At 38.5% G+C, this 22757-nt stretch overlaps 1 protein-coding gene across 5 annotated transcripts in view; it reads left to right on the top strand.

Moving 5' to 3' along the window:
- Positions 1 to 15062, top strand: part of rgs19 (regulator of G protein signaling 19) — an 84728-nt gene extending 69666 nt beyond the window's left edge. For all 5 annotated transcript variants that reach the window (XM_036591403.1, XM_036591402.1, XM_036591404.1 and 2 more), the window contains 2 exons: positions 233 to 467; positions 14720 to 15062. In XM_036591403.1, the coding sequence (XP_036447296.1) occupies positions 233 to 467; positions 14720 to 14908 (424 nt within the window). In that variant the 3' untranslated portion in view covers positions 14909 to 15062. The remainder of the gene's footprint in view (positions 1 to 232; positions 468 to 14719) is intronic.
- Positions 15063 to 22757: the final 7695 nt, after the last annotated feature.

The following is a 22757-nucleotide window of genomic DNA, read 5'->3' as shown; positions in this document are numbered from 1 at the left end:
GGCTTGGAAAACTGTCTGGTTCCATTGACTTACATTAAAAGTAAAGTAGGTTTTTTCCTTTTCCTGTAAAGTTGGCATTTGGAGATACAAGGTTTTTGTCCGACAACAGTGATATTATTTTCGTGGTAGCTGCAATATAATTCATAGTACTTACAGAATAATTTATAGTAATTACTGAATAATAAAACTCTTGTCCTCTCTTGTCCTCTCTGTCTCTGTCTCTCTCTCTCAGCACCAAACCGACGGTGGAGGAGATGAAGCAGTGGGCTCAGTCTTTCGATAAGCTGATGAAGAACCCAGCGGGGCGGAACGTGTTTCGCGAGTTTCTGCGGACGGAGTACAGCGAGGAGAACATGCTCTTCTGGCTGGCCTGCGAGGACCTGAAGAAGGAGATCAACAAGAGCTCCATCGAGGAGAAGGCGCGCGTGATCTACGAAGACTACATCTCTATACTCTCGCCTAAAGAGGTAGGAGCACGCACTCAAACAGAAAGCTTAACGTAAAACTGAAACACATCTGCACATCAGAGGTGGCACAAGAACTGGAGCAGGTAACGATATGTCAGTGCCATCATTTACCAGTTATACAATTTTATAGCAGACTTATCTTTTTGGTTTAAGCCTCGTGTGCGTTTGCCAAAAGAAAAAATGGTAACACTTTCTATGAATGTCACCTTTGTAAGCATCTATAAACACATTTATAACATGTTATAATGTATTCATAAGGCATTATAAACATGGTTATAAATATTTATAAAAATGAATTGCACTGAACTACACTTTATAGCCATGTTTATTATACATTATGAATTGTTAATATAATGCATTATAAATAGTGTTAATAACATGTTATAATGTCAGTGCCAAAGAAGTCAGTCCCAGCTTGGAGAGTGTAAAGCAAAGACAAATACCAAGCTAACGGTGGTGTACATTACCTTTCCCACATTGGGTAAAACACTGATGGCAGCTCTAGTTTAAACTCTGACATTTGAAGCCTGTAATGAGCTTTACTGTGAATGTTTTAGTGTTTCAGTAAATCCTTCAGTAAATACTTCAACTTGAAGCCTCATTCTTAACACTGGAGGAGGCTTTAGTACAGTACGCTTCACTTTACTTAGAGCGGACAAATACAACTTATGAGCTCTTATAATTTGTTATGATCAGTACTTATAATGTATTATGTTAACAATTCATAATGCACAATAAACATGGCTATAATGTATAATGCATTTTTATAAATATTTATAGCTATGTTTATAATGTCTTAGGAATGTATTATGTAACATGTTAAGAATATGTTTACAGATGCTTACAAAGGTGACATTCATAGAAAGTGTTACCGAAAAAAATGATGCAATTTATTATTATTTCAACCCCAGATTTCTTGTCCTTTGCTCATTTTCTGTGAAGAACATATAAAATAACCCATTTTCAGTGTCTTCACTCTGTTCACCCCCCACACATTTATATGACACGTGGTGTTGGGTGAACCTGTGGGGAGTAAAAGTGTGGAGGTGCTGTGTCCTTCACTCTGTTCTCCTCCTACATGGCCTGCTGTGTGTGTGTGTGTGTGTGTGTGTGTGAGGGTGGACAACATGGACAGGCTGCTGACTGGCTACAGCTGCTAAATGAGTTCCCTATACTGGACACTTGTGATATTTTAAACATCTGGTATTTCTACATGAATTGTTATGGCTGTATTGATTTATAAAAACAGTGTGGTGGGTCCACCAGACCACTGAGTAACAAACACATCAACACAACAAGGGTTAAGCTTATTTTTGCATTTGTTACAAAACCTCCTCTGGTGTTATAAAATGGCTTGTTCAAGTGGTAGAAGATCTGATTTCACAGATTCTGACAAAGTCTCCTTTCAAATGTAGAGCAGTTCAAGTGTAAATTGTGTCAGTGCTCATATTTGCAGGTAAGTATATTATACTTTGCAACTATAAAATACGATTGATTAAACATGAGCTCGTTACCAAGGACACATCGTTAAGGACGTGTCTAAGACAGCAGAGACAGGGTGGTCCACACAGTGCTTTTTGCAGCCTCTCCTGCCATCTGTCCGTCTCACAGTTCACTCTATGTATAGCTCATCATAGTGGTCCTTCTGTGGTCTTTAATTAACTGTCACTCTCTCTCTCTCTCCCTCTCTCTCTCTCTCACTCTCTCTCTCTCTCTCTCTCTCTCTCTCTCTCCCCCTCTCTCTCTCTCTCTCTCTCTCTCTCCCTCTCTCTCTCTCTCTCTCTCTCTCTCTCTCTCTCTCTATGGGCCTCTGTTTTCTTGAGAGCAGACTCATTAAGTGTTGAAAGTGTATTGTAAGTGCTATGAGCTGTTTCGGGTCAGTTGTAGTGGTCAAATCCTTTATGTGCTTTCATCAGGTCAACTACTGAATGTCTCATTCTTGATGACTACACTGTAGATCTGCACAGTATATTGTCTGTTATTTAATTGTCTGTTATTAAATGTTGTCCTGTGTTTTCATGTCAGTACCGAAACACACAGAATTTTAGTCGGTAGGCGGAGCCTTATTTTTAGCCACACCTCTGCATTTTAGAGTGGGAAGTGAGGCTGCATCCCTGCCCCTCATGGCCACATGGTGAGCAGTTAGATTCCATTGTTTTGAAGTAAATGTGTCCCAAAGTCAGAAAACCAGTAGGAAACATGAAGAATTACCAAATTACCATTTTTTCGGCAATGACGTAGACTATCCAGCGCAGGGGTCAGCAACCCAAATATTAAGAAAAGCCATTTTGTCCTTTCAACAAAAATTATACCACCTTGGGAGCCACAACTTTTTATGTCCATTTTACCATCTTGGCTGTAAATATGTCTCAGTATGTGTTAATGTACTAGTATAGGCTAAAAAATATAATGTAATAGTAAACACAGACTTACTTTATTCTGCTTTAAGCTTTAACTCAGCTGTAGCCACTTTTCTCGCATCTCCAGCAGGAAACTTTTCCTCAAAAGTAGAACAGTTTCTTGTAAAACGTCTCTCAATGTTTGACTTTTATACGAGGCTGAAGTCACTTCTCATTCGCCAGCTTCCTGATGGAATTTTCCCGTTCCACCTTAAATGGTGCATAAGGTGCCAGAATGTAACTGCGGCACTGTTTAAGGTGGAACGGGACAATTTGAATGTGAAGCTGACTTCAGCTTCACCACCTTTTACCGTTTGACAGTTTCTCGTTGCAGATTAAACGTATCAGGAAACCAGCTGGAGTGATTATAAATGCAAATAAGTCCATTCGTCTTTAAATTATCGATGTTCGTCTTAAATCTTTCTCTTTTCTATTTTGTTAGCTACTAGCTAGGCGAGACTGGTGTTATTGCTATGGTGACCAGCAGTCTGCGCACCAGGGTGAATTAGCAGTTCTACATTAACTCCAGTGTTTAAGACCTTTTATTGTTAAACTGTGTTGAACGGTCAGCAGAGCTTTATTTTACTGTAAAGGAGGATTATTTTATTTTTACCTACAAATCTAATTCTGCTCTGGAGCCACAACAGGACAGTAAAGGAGTAAAACACCTGGTCTGGTGTTTTTGAGTTCTGCTCAAAATGAACTGTAAATTTCGGCAGTGATATGATTGTTTAATTAGTGCCAAATTGGTCTGTTCAACCAGTTGTTTTATTAAAATAAACAAAACTAAGGTAAAGAGTCGCTCAAAGCAAGAAGAGTTTAGTCTAAGATCCACATCAGTCAAAAGTCTAAAATGAGTTTTGAACTCTAATTTTGAACCAGTTCAATAGAATGATCCATGAATCAGTACTGCCTCTGCTGAAGAACGCTTGAAGTACCTTTTCAGTTTTTAGGGTGTACGTCATCACTGTCCAGCATTGTCTTTAACCAATCAGTGTTTTTACGCGCAGCACCTTTGTCCTATATTCCCCGCCGCATCTCTCATTAGAGATTTTAAAGGAAAAACACTCAGACAGCCCTGAAGCGTTTACCGTGATTCGAACTGTAACGTACTAATCTAACATATTCCGCTATTGTCCCACTGAAAATGAGAACAGGCTGATAAACACAGTGCTGCGTGTTTGTTTTGTCATTGTTGGGTTGGAAGACGTCTACACCTGTCTGTTCCTGAGAAGAGCATATGGAGGGCGTATGTGCGTAAAGCTGGTTTCACACTGCCTGGGGTGCAGATGTGACTCGCTGGAGCAGGTTTTGTGCTCCGCTTGTTTGTTTCTAAGGAAAAGCCACTTGCGTACTGCAGACCTGAATCAGAATCAGAGCTGCTGATACGGTATGTTGTTATGCAAGAAGGTGCTGCTTAATTTGACTGCAGATTAGCAGGGCTTTTCATTTCTGGTGTGAAAAGTATCAAAGCTGGAAAGTTTGAGTCATTAGCTGGATTTCCAGTCATGTATTTTTTTATGTGTATATTGAGGGATGGAATAAAAAGACTTGATGGTAACAGCAGGTGTAAAATTTTGTAAGCAATACACAAAAACATTTACATGATGAATAAATCATGTAAATGTGAGTAGAATTAAGTCATGTAATCGTTTAACTGTTTCTGTGTTTGTCTGGCCGTATCTGTGAAACATGACAGAAGGTGGCAGGTATCAGTGAGCTGACAAAGAAACCAATAAGGACCTTTATATTATCAAAGAAAGAAACATATCGCCTTTTACGTGTGTGTAAATATCATGAAGAATAAAAAGGTTTTTCCTTCTCCTGTAAAGTTACCATTTTGGAGATACAAGGTTTTCTGACAACAGTAATAAGATAAATCATATGAGAGGATAAACAGGCATAAAGTCCAGCTGATTAATGGCCATTTCCTGAGCCATTGTATTTGCTAGTGCATTCTGTATGTAAACCATGAAATCAAAGAAAACAGCAAGAAGAACAAGAAGTTGCTCGAGTTTATAGTTCTTTATTTCCCATTTCAGTTATTCGCTTAATTTGAATTTGACAGCTGGATGGAAACCCAGCTGTTGTTGCTATGTAAATCATAGAAATTTCAAAAGGTGATTTTAAACTAAGCCAAATTTGATCAGCAGTTCTCACTTTCACCAATTGGACATCCTCTGCTTAGGTTTACAGGGCTGTGTGATATATTGTTTGTTGTATTAGTCTTTGCAATATTGATACCACACATGGCTGCAATATGGAAATTAACCCTTTAACCAATCACAGTGTTTTTTTTACCGTGTGCTGTGAGAATCTTGAACAATCACAGTTCCAGAAGTGGGTGTTTTGATGAAAGTGTTCATTTAATTAGAGATGGCACGATACCACTTTTCCGATACCGATGTTGAAACCTTCAGAATCGGCTAGAACTGATAACCATCCAATGTTTCTTCTTTAATAACTACTATTTAAGCAACTAAATAAGCATGAAAATGAGCTGTTTTTAATCAGAGCATTTCACTTAGTCATCTAAAAGTAGGCTATCATGCTCAAACTGTGCATAGCCAAAATTTCATTTAACAGGGGGGGCTGGTTACAGGTTTTTTTTGTAATTGTGGCCCAGAGACATCATTATAGTGAGGATGACCAACACCAACTAGCCTACTTCATTATAGCTCGTCTGTTACAAATTTAATCACCTGTTACCATAACCAGACAAAAGCAATGATAGCTTACCTCACTTTTAACCTCTTCAACTCCTTGAGACCACCGGTGGTTCCAAAACGCACTTCGTCTTATTCTTCATAACTTTCATATTTCATAAGCTACATTCTAAAGGTGGGGGTCATATGAGAGCTGTAACTGTCTTCTTTCCAGTCAAATAGATGGGTGATGTCATTTTAAACCCTTATAATAAAAGAAGCTGAACTCACAATTTTTTTCTACTGAAAGTCGACCCATTTTTCCACAAATCTGGGCTATAAACTATAAACAGATGGCGTCTCTTCAGTGATCTGCTCTGTAAAAATGATTTTTATAAAATAATACAAAGAGCGTCTAAGATTTTTGGCTTTCAGCAGTAAATTGTAAGCATATAGCAATATGTGTATGAGCATAAACCACGTTCTGTTAATCTGAGGGGAGCTTTTAAAAATAAATAAGTAAATAAAAATAAAATTTACATTTATTTCATGCGGTTACTGAATAATTGGCCTTACGATTTGGTCATGTAAATTCAGATGGAAAATGGACAAAGTTGAGGTCGGCTTCTTATTCGAATTTTCCATTCCACCTTAAATGGTACAGCAGTTAGCTCATGTACTGTGGCACATGAAGGCTAACTGACCCACCTTTTACAGCAGTAGCAGTAAATGTTTTATTGGAGCGAATGGTCAAAACATTTTTTTGTCTTTTTTTTTAACAGTATTGAACTTTGCCTTCTTTATGTGCAGCAGAGTGTTGGAGAAAAAAGATGTCTTTTCTTGCAGCCATGTGAATGTTGCCATGGTGATAGCACATGCCAAACATTTGTGACGATTTAAGGAGAGCTTTGTCCGTCTCTTTTGTTTATTTAACTTATGACAAAGCAAAAAACAACGACCTTACAATCTGCAATATGATGAGAAGTCTGGGCAGCCAAGGCCTCTACAGGCCACCCATAGCTACGCCCCTGTAAGAAGTTCATACACAACATGATATCAGACAATCTGAGTGTGTACTATTTCAGGCTACATTTGTTACAAGGGTTTTTTTTCAATATCTAATCCAACATTTTCTGCTGATATCAGCCCAGTACTGATACCTGATATTGGATCAGTGCCATCTCGACATTAAATCCAACCAAAGTAACTTATTTTGGTCAGAACAGTTATTTAACAGTATGGTGATATTATTGGTTACACCAATGTGGTTTCAACATATTGCAAGGCTTATCACAATCGCACTATGTAGGAATATAATCACTATACTAGTATAGTATATTATATATCATGCAGCCCGTTCAGTCTCTCAGTTTCAGTTTGTTCTTTTAATAGCTGATGAATTCATGATATGTTCAGGTCACTGGCTGGTGTCTGAATGATTGGAAGAATACCAGGTCTTTTACTTGACCCACGGCTGCCGCGGTATGCATGAAACACACATACGCACACACACATATACACAGTCTCTTTGTTTTTTTGTAGACACACATTCTGTGGAACAATGAACCCCCCCTCACCATCCACTCATGTTTTCAATCAGTACAGTGACTGATGAATTGAACATGACTTCAGTGGCTGTTTTACTGGCAGTTTAGTCAGCCCTGTCCCAGCCCTGCAGCACTGCTGTTAGGACAACTCCACCTTTCGTCAGAACTCACACACACCTACAAGGTCTGACACATGACCCGCTGTGATTGGCTCTCCCAGTGATCTTCTGCGTAAGCCATTATAAATGCACCTATAATTCTTTGTAACTTGATAAAAGTGCTTATTAAGTATATTTATAAACTAATAATAACCTGTAATTAATTTTTTGACAGTGTGTAAACATGTAGTAAAACAAGTGGTGCTATTCATTATTATGCCTTTTTAAATGTATTATGACCTGTGCAAAATTATAAAGCACCTGTAATACACTAACAATTATAAAACATTCTGAACATCTGAAATGTTCACTGAGTGCTTTAAGGACAGTGATGAAGATTTTAAGTTGTTCTTTGTTATAAATAAATTATATGAAGTACTACTAAACTTAGATTTTGTAATGTGATGTGTTTGTAATGTGGACACATTTCATTTCAGACTAATTACAAAAGCACAAAAATTATTCTAATTTAATTATTCTAAAATTAAAAACTTTAATTTCTCGGTTTCTCAAAATGATAAAAACGCAGTTTTTTTGAACATTTGTTTGTCCTACAATGTCCAAATATGACACATAAGCGGTACCTAATTAACCTAGCAGTAGCCATGTTTACATGCAGCCTAATCCATTAATAATCTGACTAATAGCTCAATCGGAATAGAACACGTCCATGTAAACACCTCAATCGGAATAGGCTAGTCTGATTGAGGCCATATACAATACAGTCTCTATCCGATTGATCGAGGTGGGTAATCCTGTAAATAATCTGTTAAATAGAAGAATAATAACCATGTAAACGCCTGTATCTGATTACATTCCCTATCGGAAAGTTTAAGTACGTTCTGATCATGTTCGTCACGTCATAGCGAAAGTTTATAACGTTCAACATGGCGGAGCAGAAACTGGTCTGCAGAGGAGATGAAGTTTATGCTCTGATCTTTAAAAGACGGCGGTGGGACGGACGTCCAGCTTGTGTGTCTCAGAACACGACGTCTTCCTCTCGGCCTTCTTTAATAAGGACATGTGAAGGACGTTTTCCTGAGTCTGACATCATTTTAAAGCAATTAAAAACACAAGCACTGCTCACTGCTGCTCATCTCACTCTGACTGGACTCACGTGATGCTCGTTGTCATGGTAACGTCTACACTAAGTGGTAATTTTGTATTGGATTTCTTGTAGTTTGATTTTCCATCAGATTATTGAGTAGAGTGAGATATAAACACCTCAGTCTTAATCTATAATCAGAATGTATTCAATCAGATTGGCAAAAATCTTTACGTGTAAACACAGCCAGTGTTACATTTAACATTCAAATGTGATTAACTTAAAATTTCAGTCACTTTACTTAAAGCACTCAGTGATGGCATTTTAAGTGTTTATGAATAATCCTGCCAAATTGGTTCAAAGCCACAGCTCAAATCATATTTAACTTTTTTTACTGACTTAGAATTTAGACTAAAATCTGTTTGCTTTGCGCAATGCTTTACCTTAATTATGTTTATTTATTGAAACAAATGGTTGAACATTGTAGTTGTACACACATAAAATCGTTACATTTTTTATAAAAACATTTACTTAATTGCAGAACACGTGTTTCGATAGTGACAATTACTAATGTTACACACTGATTTTCAGACATTGGGACACATTTACTTCTAACTAGGTCTAATTGCTCACTATGTGGCCACGAGGGACAGGGATACAGTCTCAAGTCCTTCTCTAAAATACAGGGGTGTGGCTAAAATAAGGCTCCGCCTGTGAACTAAAACTCTTTGTGCTTTGGGAGTTTCATGAAAACATGGGACATTTGATACTTTGTTATTTAAAAGTTAAACTCCTGATGAATCCAAATCTTTCAACGTCACTAAAATGAAATTATAATTAAAAATATTTTTTTAAAATTGAAAAAAAAGAAGTGTAAATTTAGAGGTTGGGGTTTGGGGCAGCCACCTCCCAACAGAAAGTACCCTACAGATGATGATTTTGTATATATTTAGCTTATAACTGTCTCAGTGAATGTATTGGATTTAAGTAGATCATAACATAATCCTTGTAAATATCTAAGGTCTGAATACATTATTGTTTTAGAGTATATTGTACTGTGGGTCTGCAGTGCTATGGTCCTTATAATGTTTTTATAGTTGTTGTAATAAGTATGTGCTTTATAAGTTGGTGCTTTGCAATTACATATAGATCATTTTCTGTTTACAAGGCATTATAATAGATATTAACACTTGTGTGAAAACGTTCATAATCAAGAAAGAATTAATGGTAACACTTTCTATGAATGTCACCTTTGTAAGCATCTATAAACACATTCATAACATGCATAAATGCATTCATAAGCCATTATAAACATGGCTATAAATATTTATAAAAATGCATTACACTTTATAGCCATGCTTATTATGCATTATGAATTGTTAACATAATACATTATAAGTACTGATCATAACAAATTATAAGAGCTCATAAGTCGTATTTGTCCACTCTAAGTAAAGTGAAGCGTACTGTACTAAAGCCTCCTCCAGTGTTAAGAGTGAGGCTTCAAGTTGAAGTATTTACTGAAGGATTTACTGAAACAGTAAAACATTCACAGTAAAGCTCATTACAGGCTTCAAATGTCAGAGTTTAAACTAGAGCTGCCATCAGTGTTTTACCCAATGTGGGAAAGGTAATATACACCACCGTTAGCTTGGTATTTCTCTTTACTTTACGCTCTCCATTCTGGGACTGACTTCTTTGGCACTGACATTATAACATGTTATCAACACTACTTATAATGCATTATATTAACAATTCATAATATATAACAAACATGGCTATAAAGTTTAATCCAGTGTAATTCATTTTTATAAATGTTTATAATCATGTTTATAATGCCATATGAAGGCATTATAACATTATAAATGTGTTTATAGATGCTTACAAACGTGACATTCATAGAAAGTGTTACCAAATTAATCACCGTACATTATTACAGCCTAATAAGGCATTATTAGAGTTTATAATTTATCAAGTTACAGAGAGTTATAAGCATGTTTATATTTATGAATACAGTACAGAAAGCGTTACCAAAATGTCCGTCTCTGTGAAGACTATGACCCACACACACACACACACACACACACACACACACACACACACACACACAAACACACATAGCTTGAAAGGAGTCTTTATTGTGATTAACCTGGAATCCCTGCACTGTGTGTGCATGTTACTGTGTGGTGTCTGTTTGGGTGTTGTGTGTATTATGTACTCAAACTGTATGCAAATGTTGAAGCCACAGCCGGGCACTGTGAGCTACTTCCTGGTACTGAAGCGTATCACAACACAGGGATCACATGATGATACACTATGCATGAGAAGAGTTTTAGTATAAACAAATTGTAGAGGAACAGAAACGAGGAATCAAAATAAGCAAAACCATTGAAGAGCATTTGAAGAGATTAAAGATCAGTTAAGGTCAGTTGAAGAACTGTGACAGCCAAGTTCTGTGAAACATGTAATTAACAGAAAACAACTCTTTTTCAAACTTCTCCTCATGGCAGCCTGGCATTAACTGTAGTCATCATCTAATATCAGATTTTTCTAATCAATACTTCACTAATTTAAATCAGACAGTGGATTTGTACAAATCTGTGTGATAGGTGGGGACATCCAGAAGCCTGGAGCCTGACTTTGTTCTTGTAACCAGCTTAAATAATATACTTTTTTTAAAAAAACAAGTAGTTATTGTTATTTGTTACTGTATTCATGTTTATTCGTATTTATTCCAATGTTATATAGTTATATAATTTTACTGGGACTTCCCAGATGAATTGTCTTGCATTGTAATGTGTTTAGATGTTAAATCTTCTTCACATTACTATATAGACATTTGAATGCAGAAGTTTAGGCACCCCTGGTTGTTTTAATTAATGTTTTAATAGTTGTTTTGTTGATTTTAAGTGAAAATAAATGAACACGTCATCTACAGAGAACACACTTCTGCACATTTTAAAGCCCAATTACTGCCTATTTTCTGAATTGAGCAAATAAAAAAAATACAAAAAATGCAAAAGTCATGGCACATTTGTTCAGCCAGGGGTCAGCAACCCAAATGTTAAGAGCCATTTTGACAAGTTTCAACGAAAATCTAACCACCTTGTCCATTTTATTGAAGTAGCTAACATTTCACCATCTTGTCTGTAAATATGTCTCAGTGTGTGCTGATGTCCTACTAGAGGCTAAAAATATAAATGAAAACGCAGACTTACTTTGCTCTGCTTTAAGCTTTAGCTAAGTTCTAGCGCTTTTCTCGCATCTCCAGCAGGAAACTTTTCCACAAAAGTAGAACAGTTTCTTGTAAAATGTCTCTTAACGTTTGACGTTTTATGAGGCTGCAGTCGCTTCTCATTCGAATTTTCCCGTTCCATGGAAGCTGAGGTGCCAGAATGTAGCAAATTATGTAGCTAACTGTTGCACCATTTGAGGTGGAACGTGAAAATTTGAGAGGCGAATGAGGAGCGACTTCAGCCTCGCAACGCTTTAGCGTTTGTCAGTTTCTCGTTGCAGATTAAACGTATCAGGAAACCAGCTGGAGTGATTATAAACACAAATAAGCCCATTCATCTCCAAATTATCGATGTTGGTCTTAAATCTTTCTCCTTGTCTTTTCGTTAGCTACTCGCTAGGCCAGTATGTTGTCTGTGTGACCAGCAGTCTGTGCACCAACCTTCAGGGTTAAAGGGTAAAGAAGCAGTTCTACATTAACTGCAGCGTTTAAGACCATTTATTGTTAAAACTGTGTTAAAACGATCAGCAGAGCTTTATTTTTACTGTAAAGGAGGATTATTTTATTTTTACCTACAAATCTAATTCTGCTGTGGAGCCACAACAGGGCAGTCAAAGAGCTGCATTGCTGCCGACCCCTGATCCAGTGTTTTTGAGTTCTGCTCAAAATGAGCTAAAATCGTGACCGAAACGGTCACTACTGAGACATTTGGTGATGTTCCAGCATTGTTATGGTTGTTTTGTTAGTGTCAAACTGGTGTGTTCAATCAATTGTTTTAATAAAATAAACATAATTGAGGTAAAGAGTCACTCAAAGCAAGAAGATTTTAGTCTACGGTCCAAATCGGTCAAAAGTTTAAAATGAGTTTTGAACTTTAATTTTGAACCACCTGCTGTAGAGCCGCAACAGGGCAGTAAAAGAGCTGCATTCGGCCCCCGGGTCCACGTTTTACCGACCCCTGTGTTAAAATAAAACGTTTAAATAAAAAGAAATTTGCAGAAAAATGTTATTTCAGTTTGTTCCCCGTAGATAGTAACTTATTTTCACTTAGAAAATCGAGAAAAACACATAATTTGACTCAAACTTGTGCAGACAAATGTATAGATATCAGGTTCTTTCTACATTTAGTGGTGTGTGTTGGGCAGTGTTAGGCAGAAACTGTACTGCATTCAGTGAGAACAGATGCAGATTGTGCATGCCTTCTCCCCAGTGGCATGCGTGACTGCTGCGTTTCAGTATATGCTAATGTAAACCACGTGTGCTCTTAATATGTAATGTCACTGTGCTTCAGTTTATCAGCATGTGTCAGCTCATATCACTGGAACAGTGTCTCAGAGAACTTACAGCTACAGTTAAACTCTTAAAATCTCTCTCTCTCTCTCTCTCTCTCTCTATCAGTAACATTAAATAAAGTCTGACCACAGGAAACTATAAATTGTGTCCCCCTTGGCCTCCCTAGAAGAGCTCTATAAATAGGCCGTGCTGTGCTGTATGTGTGAGGGGGAGGGAGGGGTGCTGATTTAAGAGTGGGGGGTGGACTCAGGAATGAGGAGCAGAAGGACCCTCGCCTCTTTATGTGGGCCCTCTGCTGGGTTAGCATGTGCTGAAAACAGTAATACATTGAATTTGCTTGATTGCTGCATAAATCAAATATCGTCGCTGAAAAAATGTATCTCATGCAAAATCGTTCTTAACTTTAGAATGAAGTACATTGAGTGCGTCCCGTTTGTCTGTGCGCACTGACTTTGAGTCATTATCTGCCTTCTGCTGATCTTGGAAGGCACAGTATCTGACAGTCTCCGGCAATGTGGCCGGCAGTGCGAGTTGTGACACTGAGACAAGTCTTGTGTTGAATCAGTGGTTGTGAGCCAGTGACCGAAATCTGGGTCTTTGGTATTTTGTCTTGCTAATGATGTTGAAAGTTTGTGAACCCTTTCGAATTTTCTATATTTCTGCATATATTAGACCTAAAACTTGTAATATTGGATCATTTTCCTCAATAAATAAATGACGAAGTCTGATTTTTTTGTTTTATTTGTTTAATTTGGTTCTCTTTATCGACTTTATCAACTTTTACTGTTTTACTGACTTGAAAATCTGATGAAGTTTCGGGTCAGATTTATGCAGAAGTATAGAAAATTCTTAAGGGTTCACAAACTTTCAAGCACTAGTATATACACTGACCTGGCATAACATTATGACCACCTCCTTGTCCATTTTATCAGCTCCACTTACTATATAGGTGCTCTTTGTAGTTCTACAGTTACAGACTGTAGTCCATCTGTTTCTCTGCATACTGTGTTAGCCCCCTTTTACTCTGTTCTTCAGTGGTCAGGACCCCCATGGACCCTCACAGAGCAGGTATTATTTGGTTGGTGGATCATTCTCAGCACTGCAGTATCACTGATGTGGTGGTGGTGTGTTAGTGTGTGTCACTTTTGCACTTTTTGAACACTTACGTGGTTTTATCAACCAAAAATGGTCATAATTCATTTTAACCTGACCGTTTTCCAACCTCTCTTTATCTCTTAGGACTAAACAGACTGTTTTTATTACTGTGCCTTTAAGACTGATGTATGTAAATAAGCTCTGTTCTGATTGGCCCTGTATTGTGCCCCATTCAGAAAGCACTCAGAACTGAAACACTCCTTTGTTTAACCCTTGTGTGGTGTTGATGTGTTTGTTACTCAGTGGTCTGGTGGACCCACTGCATTATTGGGTTTTTAAATCAATACAATCATAAGAATTTGTGTAAAAATATCAGATGTTTAAAATATCACAATTGTCCAGCGTAGAGTTCTCCTTTAGCAGCTGTAGCCAGTCAGCAGTCTGTCCATGTTGTCCACCCTCACACACACAGACACACACACACATAAACACACACACACTAACAGCAGGCCATGTAGGAGGAGAACAGAGTGAAGGACACAGCACCTCCACACTTTTACTCCCCGCAGGTTCACCCAACACCACATGTGTAATATAAATGTGGGGGGTGAACAGAGTGAAGACACTGAAAATGGGTAATTTTATATATAAGGACAAGAAATCTGGGGTTGAAATAATAATAAATCGCATCATTTTTTCTTTTGGTAAACATAGAAAACGGGCACCACCGAGCCCAACACCACACACGGGTTAAAAAAGCGAGGGATGATATGACTGGGTTGAATAAAGCTGACATAATTGACTTCATCTGAAACTCTCTTTTTCTCTCCGCCAGGTGAGTCTGGACGCGCGGGTGCGGGAGGTGATCAACAGGAAGATGCAGGAGCCGACTCCGCACACGTTCGAGGACGCGCAGCTGCAGATCTACACGCTCATGCACAGAGACTCCTACCCACGCTTCCTCAACTCCTCCATATACAGATCGCTGGTGCAGGGGGGCTCGCGCTCCTCCTCCGAGTCCTAGACCATCACCCCCCACCCCACCCAACACCGACCTATTTCACTGGCCTCTCTCTCTCTCTCGCTCTCTGTTCTCATCCCTCCATCCCAACACACCTCCTCCCATCGCACAACCACTAAAGGAGAAAGGAGAAAGCACACGCTGGTTTAACGGGATTTCATGCCTTCTCGTCCTGGTTGGATTATTTTTTTATTTCTTTCGTCATTGTTCTGAATCGTCCCCTCGTCCTGCACCTCCTGTCTGTCGTCTTGGAGGGAAGAGCTCCTACCTTCCGGAATCCTCTGAACTTGCACAGACTGAAACTGGAAGACACAGGGTTGACATATTAGTCTCTCTCTCTCTCTCTCTCTCTCTCTCTCTCTCTTTCTCTGTGTCTCTCTTTTTCTGGCCCATCATTCCAGCTTGTGGCTACAGCTGCGACAGCAACAACTACTGATCCATACGACCATGTTTCTGTTTATTTGTTTGTTTGTTTTTTGGTCCTTTTTCCTTTTCAGTACTTGTACGAACACAGTTTAGAGCTTTTGTTTTTTTCTCCTGATGTCATTCATGGTTAAAGAGAGACGAGAGAGCCTCTGCAATAAGACACACTGGAGTCCACTTTCTCCACTCTGCAGCTGACCGGTTTGCCTATTGCCTGTCACCTTTGACCTGTCCACTGTCTCCCTTCTCTGATTGGCTCTCTGAGGCAAAGGGGTTGAGTGGTGGTTGGATGATTGCTGTCGTTGTTTTTTTAAAGGGAGGGGTTAAAAGTTTCCCAGGTGCAAAAAAGGAACAGAACATGTGGAATGCTAACAAATTTCTAACGTATTATCTGAGAGGAGGACGATAGATTTAGTCAAAAAAAAAGAGGGAGGGGAAAATGCCTAGGTCTTAATTAGACTGGTCACTCAAGTACATTTGAAATTTATTATTGTTAATGTTATTTATTTTTTCTGTTCGTTCAAACTGTCATTTTTTTTTTTTGTTCGTGTCCAAACTAGAAGCTGGTACGTATGACGTGATACAAGCCGATCAAGGTCACGAGAGCTCGGTGCTCTCTCAGGGTGTGTGTGTGTAAATGGGTAAGCAAGCCTCAGCCTCTCTGGTACATCCTTCAGTTAGATTGATGGGGTGGGACGTTATAATACGTTATATACATGTTATACTGTAAAACTGAGAACAATATCTAAAGCTAAGACCCCATTTACACCTGGTTGTTTCATGCAAGCCCTGCGATGGACTGGCGACCTGTCCAGGGTGTATCCTGCCTTCCGCCCAATGACAGCTGGGATAGGCTTCAGCACCCCACCGCGACCCAGAAGGATAAGCGGTTTAGATGATGTATGTATGTGTGTTTCATGCAGGTATCAGTATCACATCTGGAGATTAGCCACATAAAAATGCAAGGTAAATGCACCCCAGACTCACTTAAAACTTAAATCTGATCACTCATTTCACTTTAGGAGGTGGTTCGACAGGCATTTTAGCCAGATTTTATAGAAGTGTAAATGCTTTCAGTAGCCTTTAGCAACCTGAGCAAGTGAAAATAAGCACCAGTTGGGTTAATCTGTACTTCACCTCGTCATTATTCAGTGTGTCACAACAATACATTACGTTTAACGCATATGGTCAATGACCGTGATGACCAAGACAGGAGATGCCTTATTCTTAACAGCTGTCTTCTTGTAAACATCACTGTAAAGTCGCAGTAAAGAGATAATTCAAAATTGTGATTTTCAGGTCAGCAACCAGCTTTAGAATAGAGCAGTTAAACATAACAAGGCAAAGTAAAGATTAACAGAAGTGTTGGGTACTAGGGTACTGATACGCCCTCATACCAGGACAGACTCTGGCTTTTGAACTTTACACTGGTAACAGTCTAAATTGTCCTTTTCTTCTTTGGCCCAGAGAGCATGATGTCCATTATTTCCACAAGGAGCAACCCAGGCAATTGGTTGTTGTACGTTAGCTGATTTGCATATTATGCTCCACATAGCAATCAGTTTTCTGACTAACCAGAGATGCCTTTGTATATTAGTGTAAGTTATGGATGTGCGATGATATTGGAATCATATCAGCAACTAAATTTTATTGATTTTACCGCACTTGAAATGCTATACATTGAGGCCCAATCCCATTTCTTATTTTTACCCTTACCCCTTGTTTTCGAGTGTCACCTAGCCCCTTGGAACTTAGTTATGGGGGTAGTGGTTGAAATCTTCCCTACGAAATGGGACCCTCAAATAAAAAAAGAACATTACTTCATTTATAGGCTACTAATGGTGCTCTGTAGGCGACCCTGCCAGTCTGCAGTGATAGCAGAGGAGGGTAAAGTTCAGCAACCTTGCTAGTTAAAGGAGGGACCATGTAGCCCTAACACTTCGCCCTACCCCTCTATCTCAACAAAAATCGGGACACCCTACCCCCAGACATGAACGTGCAAAATAGAGAACTAAGGGCTAAGTGGTAGGGGTGAGGGGTGAAATGGGATTGGGCCCAAATGTAGCACTTCTCCATAATGCCAATTCAGATAGATTTAGTCTTAATTTCTACAGTTGATACATGTTTACATATCAGCATTGGCAGACACATGAAATGTTTAGCCCACAGTTCCCATATCAGTGAATCCCTACTGTAAATGCATCTGCTTAATATCTTATTGGGTTTCAATCCAGATAAGTCACATGAAGCAACAAGGAGTAAATGGGGCCTTTTCGGACAAATTTAGCGTATAGATTCCTAAGGACTCTTTTGGAAATTTTGACTGTTGGAATAGTTTGAAATTTTGGCGTTTAGACTCCTTAATCAAGATGAATTACTGTTTTTTACGGTTCTATGGTTTTTCAATAGTCACCCAGTTCCTTGGCAAATAATGTACTGGATCTCCTACCCAGGTCCATTACCTGTGTAGTAATTCCATTCATTTAGTGGTTTGTCACACAGTGCTGACACTGTGCACTAATGGCACGAATGAATTCTTCTGGCAGGGTTAGTTGAAAAGATGGTTCATTGACAAAATGTTGAGCTGCCTTTCTAAAATTTTCAAACGGTATGTATTGGATTTCCAGAGGAAGCTGGAGAGGCGCTGGTTTCCACTCAATAGACTTAGAATGGAACATCTTGTGTTGTTGTGGTCATATAGATTGACCACTTGTATACATATATACACACATACACACACCGCGTTAACGCCTGTTGTGTATTGCGCTGATATTGCGATACTGTATGTTTAGAAGATAATCATATTTCATGACAGGGCTCTGAAACACATTGTAGCCTAGTTGTTCTGATGAGTGTGTGTATGTGTGTGTGTGAGTGTGTGTATGTGTGTGTGTGTGTGTGTGTGTGTGTGTGTTGCATTGTATTTTTGCTGGAGCTGAGCGGATGCACATCTTGCCTCCTTTCTCTCCTTTACCTACCTAAAGGAACAGTTATGCTAATGTTGCTAACAATGAATGAAAGTGAACAGGCATCAAATAGCATTATACAAATGACATAATGTTGACTGGTGGCTGCCAGTTCACATCCATTTTACCCATGTTGGCATGTTTTGTTCCTTTACTCTATAAAGCAGATACATAAACTCGCTCCATATACTACTGTAAAAGTCTAGGAAGAGTAGTTACTGTATATTATTTTGGATCTTAAGTTACTGTTACTTGTCTTTCAACTCGATCCCTGATCGAAAAATGTGAGCTTTCAGTGAAACGCTCAAGATGGGGCTCCACTCACCATTTCTCTTTCTTCTGCTTTTAAAGCTCAGTCAGGAATTGCTGGATGTAGAAGCCTGTTTTTTTACCCTCTTGAACCCTGATTCTAATCCTAATCTCAAGACTTGTTATCCAGAAACAACTATGGATTATTCAGTAAGGACTATGAAACTTATAGTGATATTTATTTTGCGGGGCTACAGGCCACATATGGGCTTTTAGGATTTAAGGGCTTAATAGTACAGAAGATGCTCTCAAATACAAACCTCCAATTCCAAAAAAGTCGGGACTGTGGGTGAAATGCTTATAAAAACAGAAAGCAGTGATTAGTAAATTTATTTTGACTTGTATTCAATTGATAACAGTACAAAGACAAAGATATTTGATGTTTTACCTTATGAACGTTTTTTTATTATTCCAAATTTAATGCCTGCAACATGTTTCCCAAAACGTTGTGACAGGAGCGTGTTTATGTTTACCTCTATGTTACACCACCTTTTCTTTTAGCAACACTTAATAATCATTTGGGGACTGAAGACACCACGTAATGCGTTTTTAAAGCAGAATGTTTTTCTGTTCTCTAGTTATAAAAGTGTTCAGGTGCGCAGCCATATAGGACCTTCATTGTTGTATTTTGTGCTTCATAATGCAGCACACAGGTTTGGACAGCAGGCAGGCCAGTCTAGCATACAGCGATGCTGTGGTAACACATGCAGAATGTGAATAAGCATGGACGCTCTTGAAAAAGACGTCATCTAGAAGGCAGCAAAATGTGTGTACATCTTTTAAGTGTTGATGTTGTCTTCACAGATGTGCAAGTTAGAGGCTTATGCGCTAATACACCTCCGTACCATGACATACCCTGGCTTTTGAACTTTATGCTGGTAACAATCTGGATGGTATCTTTGGTCTCTGGACCGGAGAACAAAACATTGTCAGACCAGAATACATTTTCCACTGTGCATCAGTCCATTTATGATTAACCCGAGCCCAGAGAAGTCGGCAGTGTTTCTCGGCATTGTTGATGTATAGCTTCCACTGTGCATAGCTTGCATTTATAGAGGCAGGGATAAATGGTGTTTGTCAATAAAATATATCCCAAGCCCATGTGGTGAGATCCATCACTGCCAGTTTTTAAAGCAGTGCTGTCTGAGGCATCGAAGTCATTCTGTTGTGGTTTTTCAGCTTTGCCTTTCTCCTAATTCCCTGAATTTTTTGATGATATTAAGAGTGAAGTACCCCCTCAGGGCAACATACCCCAAAAGGACCCCTGCACACATTACTATTTAAAAATGTTTTTGAATTTAATAATCAGCTCGATTTTATGCAAGAAAAGTGAATTGAATATTTTTTTTTAATTCCTCTCATAATGCATGCAGTAGAGGGTTAAATTGTTGGATTATCCACTGATGCATTTTTTTTGGCATAGTGGTCAGCCTCAACCCATCCTTGCTTATAAAGGACCAGGCCTTTCCTGTATGCTCCCTTTCCACCCAAGCATGATTTCATCACCAGTTTAAAGTTGTAAACATTTCATTACATTCTACATTCAAGTTCTGCTCCAGTCCCAACGTTTTAGGAACACGTTACAGGCATCAATTGCGGAATGAGTGAATATTTCCAAAAACCAATGAATGTTTGAAGGTAGATCATTAAATATTTTGTCTTTGGACTGTTTTTTGCTTGATTTGTGGATTCACAAATCACTGCTTAGTGTTTTCATTTTCGTTTCACATATACTATCCTGTCTTTTTTGGAATTATGTTTTATAGCAATGACCACTAAAATGTAAATATGCAAATTTATCAAGCTGCCTCTTGGGAAATTCCAGGGTATTTCAGCAATTCCGGATTTGAGCTGTAGGAGAGCCTACTGTTGAAATCCGTCTGTGGCATAGCGTTTAGCTAAACACGTACAGAATGACGCCAGTTTTTACTCTGTCATACGGGACTGATTAGCTGCTGTCACACACACAATAGCCTTTCTTTACGCTGAACGCACAGCACAAACTCAATTCTATCTCGTTTTCAATTACACGTCCATTACATTTCATTACAGTTCTTCGTAAATTCGTACATGCAACGTTACTGAATGCATCAGTTACAGTCAGCCCCGAGTGGTAAAAGGATGACCGGATGAGATGAAAGTAGTGGTCAGTTCTAAATTCTGGTGCTAACACTGTGATCTTTAGGTACCTACCGTACTCTCTGTGTCTGTACATTTCAAAATGTGAACTTGCAAGGCAACCACTGCTCTGTGTGTGAGAGACTGTTTATGTGTGTAACCTCAGTAGTAGAGGAAAATGGGCAGATCAGAAAAATGTCAGAATTATTATCTTTTCATTATTACGGCACTGATCTGATGTTTTTCTTCAGTTGTGTTGGCATAAAGCTATTTCTACTTGACTAATGTAGACAGAACCTCCCCCCTCTAATCAGCTAGATCTACAGATTCTGATTCGTCCTCCAGAATTTTTAGGACTGGGAGCAGTTTTGCGGAAAGTGAACCCAGTGCTTTAGAGCCGTCTGAGCTCAGCCCTTTCATATTCATATTCCAAACGAGCAAAAGGCATCTACATCCACCAGAGCTCATTAAAGAGCGGTCTATGGTTACTCTATGCTGATTACATCAGTTAAACACATTAGTGCCCTGTTAACGTGGGCACGGCCCTCAATCCTCACCACACTTCAGTCTTTCATTTAGGGCCCAACTGATATGAACGTGTACGATGTTGATACAGGGCTAGAAATTCTGATAACCGTTAAAATCAGCAGATAATGCTTTATTGGCTTATCATTACCATACTTCGTAAACTCAGCTCAGCAACAGAAACTCACACATTTAAGAATATATCATAGTCATAGGGACGGAGCTACCCCGGATGCTCTGTGTTGGTTTTTTGTTTCTATTTATGCATCATAACAAAAAAAGGACGGATGTATTATCGACCAATTCTACCGCAGGACGCTAATATTGGCCGATATTATCGGCCTAACGATGTATCGGTTGGGCCCTGCTTACATTGTTCCATGAGATGCTTATGTAAATATCTATTCAGTGTAGAATATACAGATTTATATTCAAAAAATAATGTCAAAACACAGAATTTAAAGATAGAATGAGAAGTTCTATTTAGACATATTAGAGTTATTTGGCTACTTTGCCAAAACAGGATTTAGGAATTTCATATACTGTGGTACAAAAAAATATATATACTTCTTTATTTTCTCAGATGAACCACCAGTTGTGCATGAAGATGTACCGTAGAATGAATATATGTATATATATATATATATATATATATATATATATATATATATATATATATATAAATATATGAACTTGAATTTAGTATTGTTCTTATTTTCCAGTAAGATGTGACCAGTCTAACTTAAGCCGGTTGATGTATGTATGTGTGTGTGTGTTTTAAAGGATGTGAGTGTTTAAGGTTCAGTGAACCTATATAAGGTGTTAGCAGAGCCTTTGGCTGGATATATTTTTATCAGAGATTTATAAACAGGTATACACACACACAAATCCTTCCATAGGTACTTTCCACACACTCGTAGAAACATCAGCACTCTGAGCATCTTTCAGAATGTTGTACACACCAGATTTAAAGGAATAAACCAGCGTTTTTCGAACTGCACAGCATCTGTAGTGTATGGACCGTATGGACCAATGACCAGTAAAAAAAAAAGCAGTGTGTTGTTGTAGCTGTATAAGTGGACAAAACAAGCTTCACCAGATTTCTTGCCTTCAGTCATTTAACATTATTCTCATCACGTAAATGCAGGGTGAACATGAAAATAAGCTGAACACAGTTTCTAGTTTCTATCACCAAGGTCTTGATCAGCGGTGTCAAACTCAACCACTAGAAGGGCCATGTTAAATCTCAGCAAATCTGTGGGCCAGCCGTGTTTTTATTTTATTTTTACTTAACATTTTGCCATAACCCACACGAGCCACGGTTTATTCAAAATATGCCAAAACTGTAACAGCAAAAGAGGCTTTAATTCTTATTCAAAAATGATTCTAAACAAAAATAAATTGTTTTAGGTAGTTGTTTAAAAACCTGTTTGCTTAAACTAGATACCAGGCATCTTTCCTTTTTTATGTAACCGCCAGCCCATAGGTTGTTGTTGGGGGTCAGAGCGCAC

The sequence above is a fragment of the Colossoma macropomum genome, unplaced genomic scaffold (genome assembly GCF_904425465.1).
Source record: "Colossoma macropomum unplaced genomic scaffold, Colossoma_macropomum, whole genome shotgun sequence".
Classification (NCBI taxonomy): domain Eukaryota; kingdom Metazoa; phylum Chordata; class Actinopteri; order Characiformes; family Serrasalmidae; genus Colossoma; species Colossoma macropomum.
The sequence above is the reverse complement of the archived record's forward strand: the minus strand, read 5'-3'. Positions and strand labels throughout refer to the sequence as shown.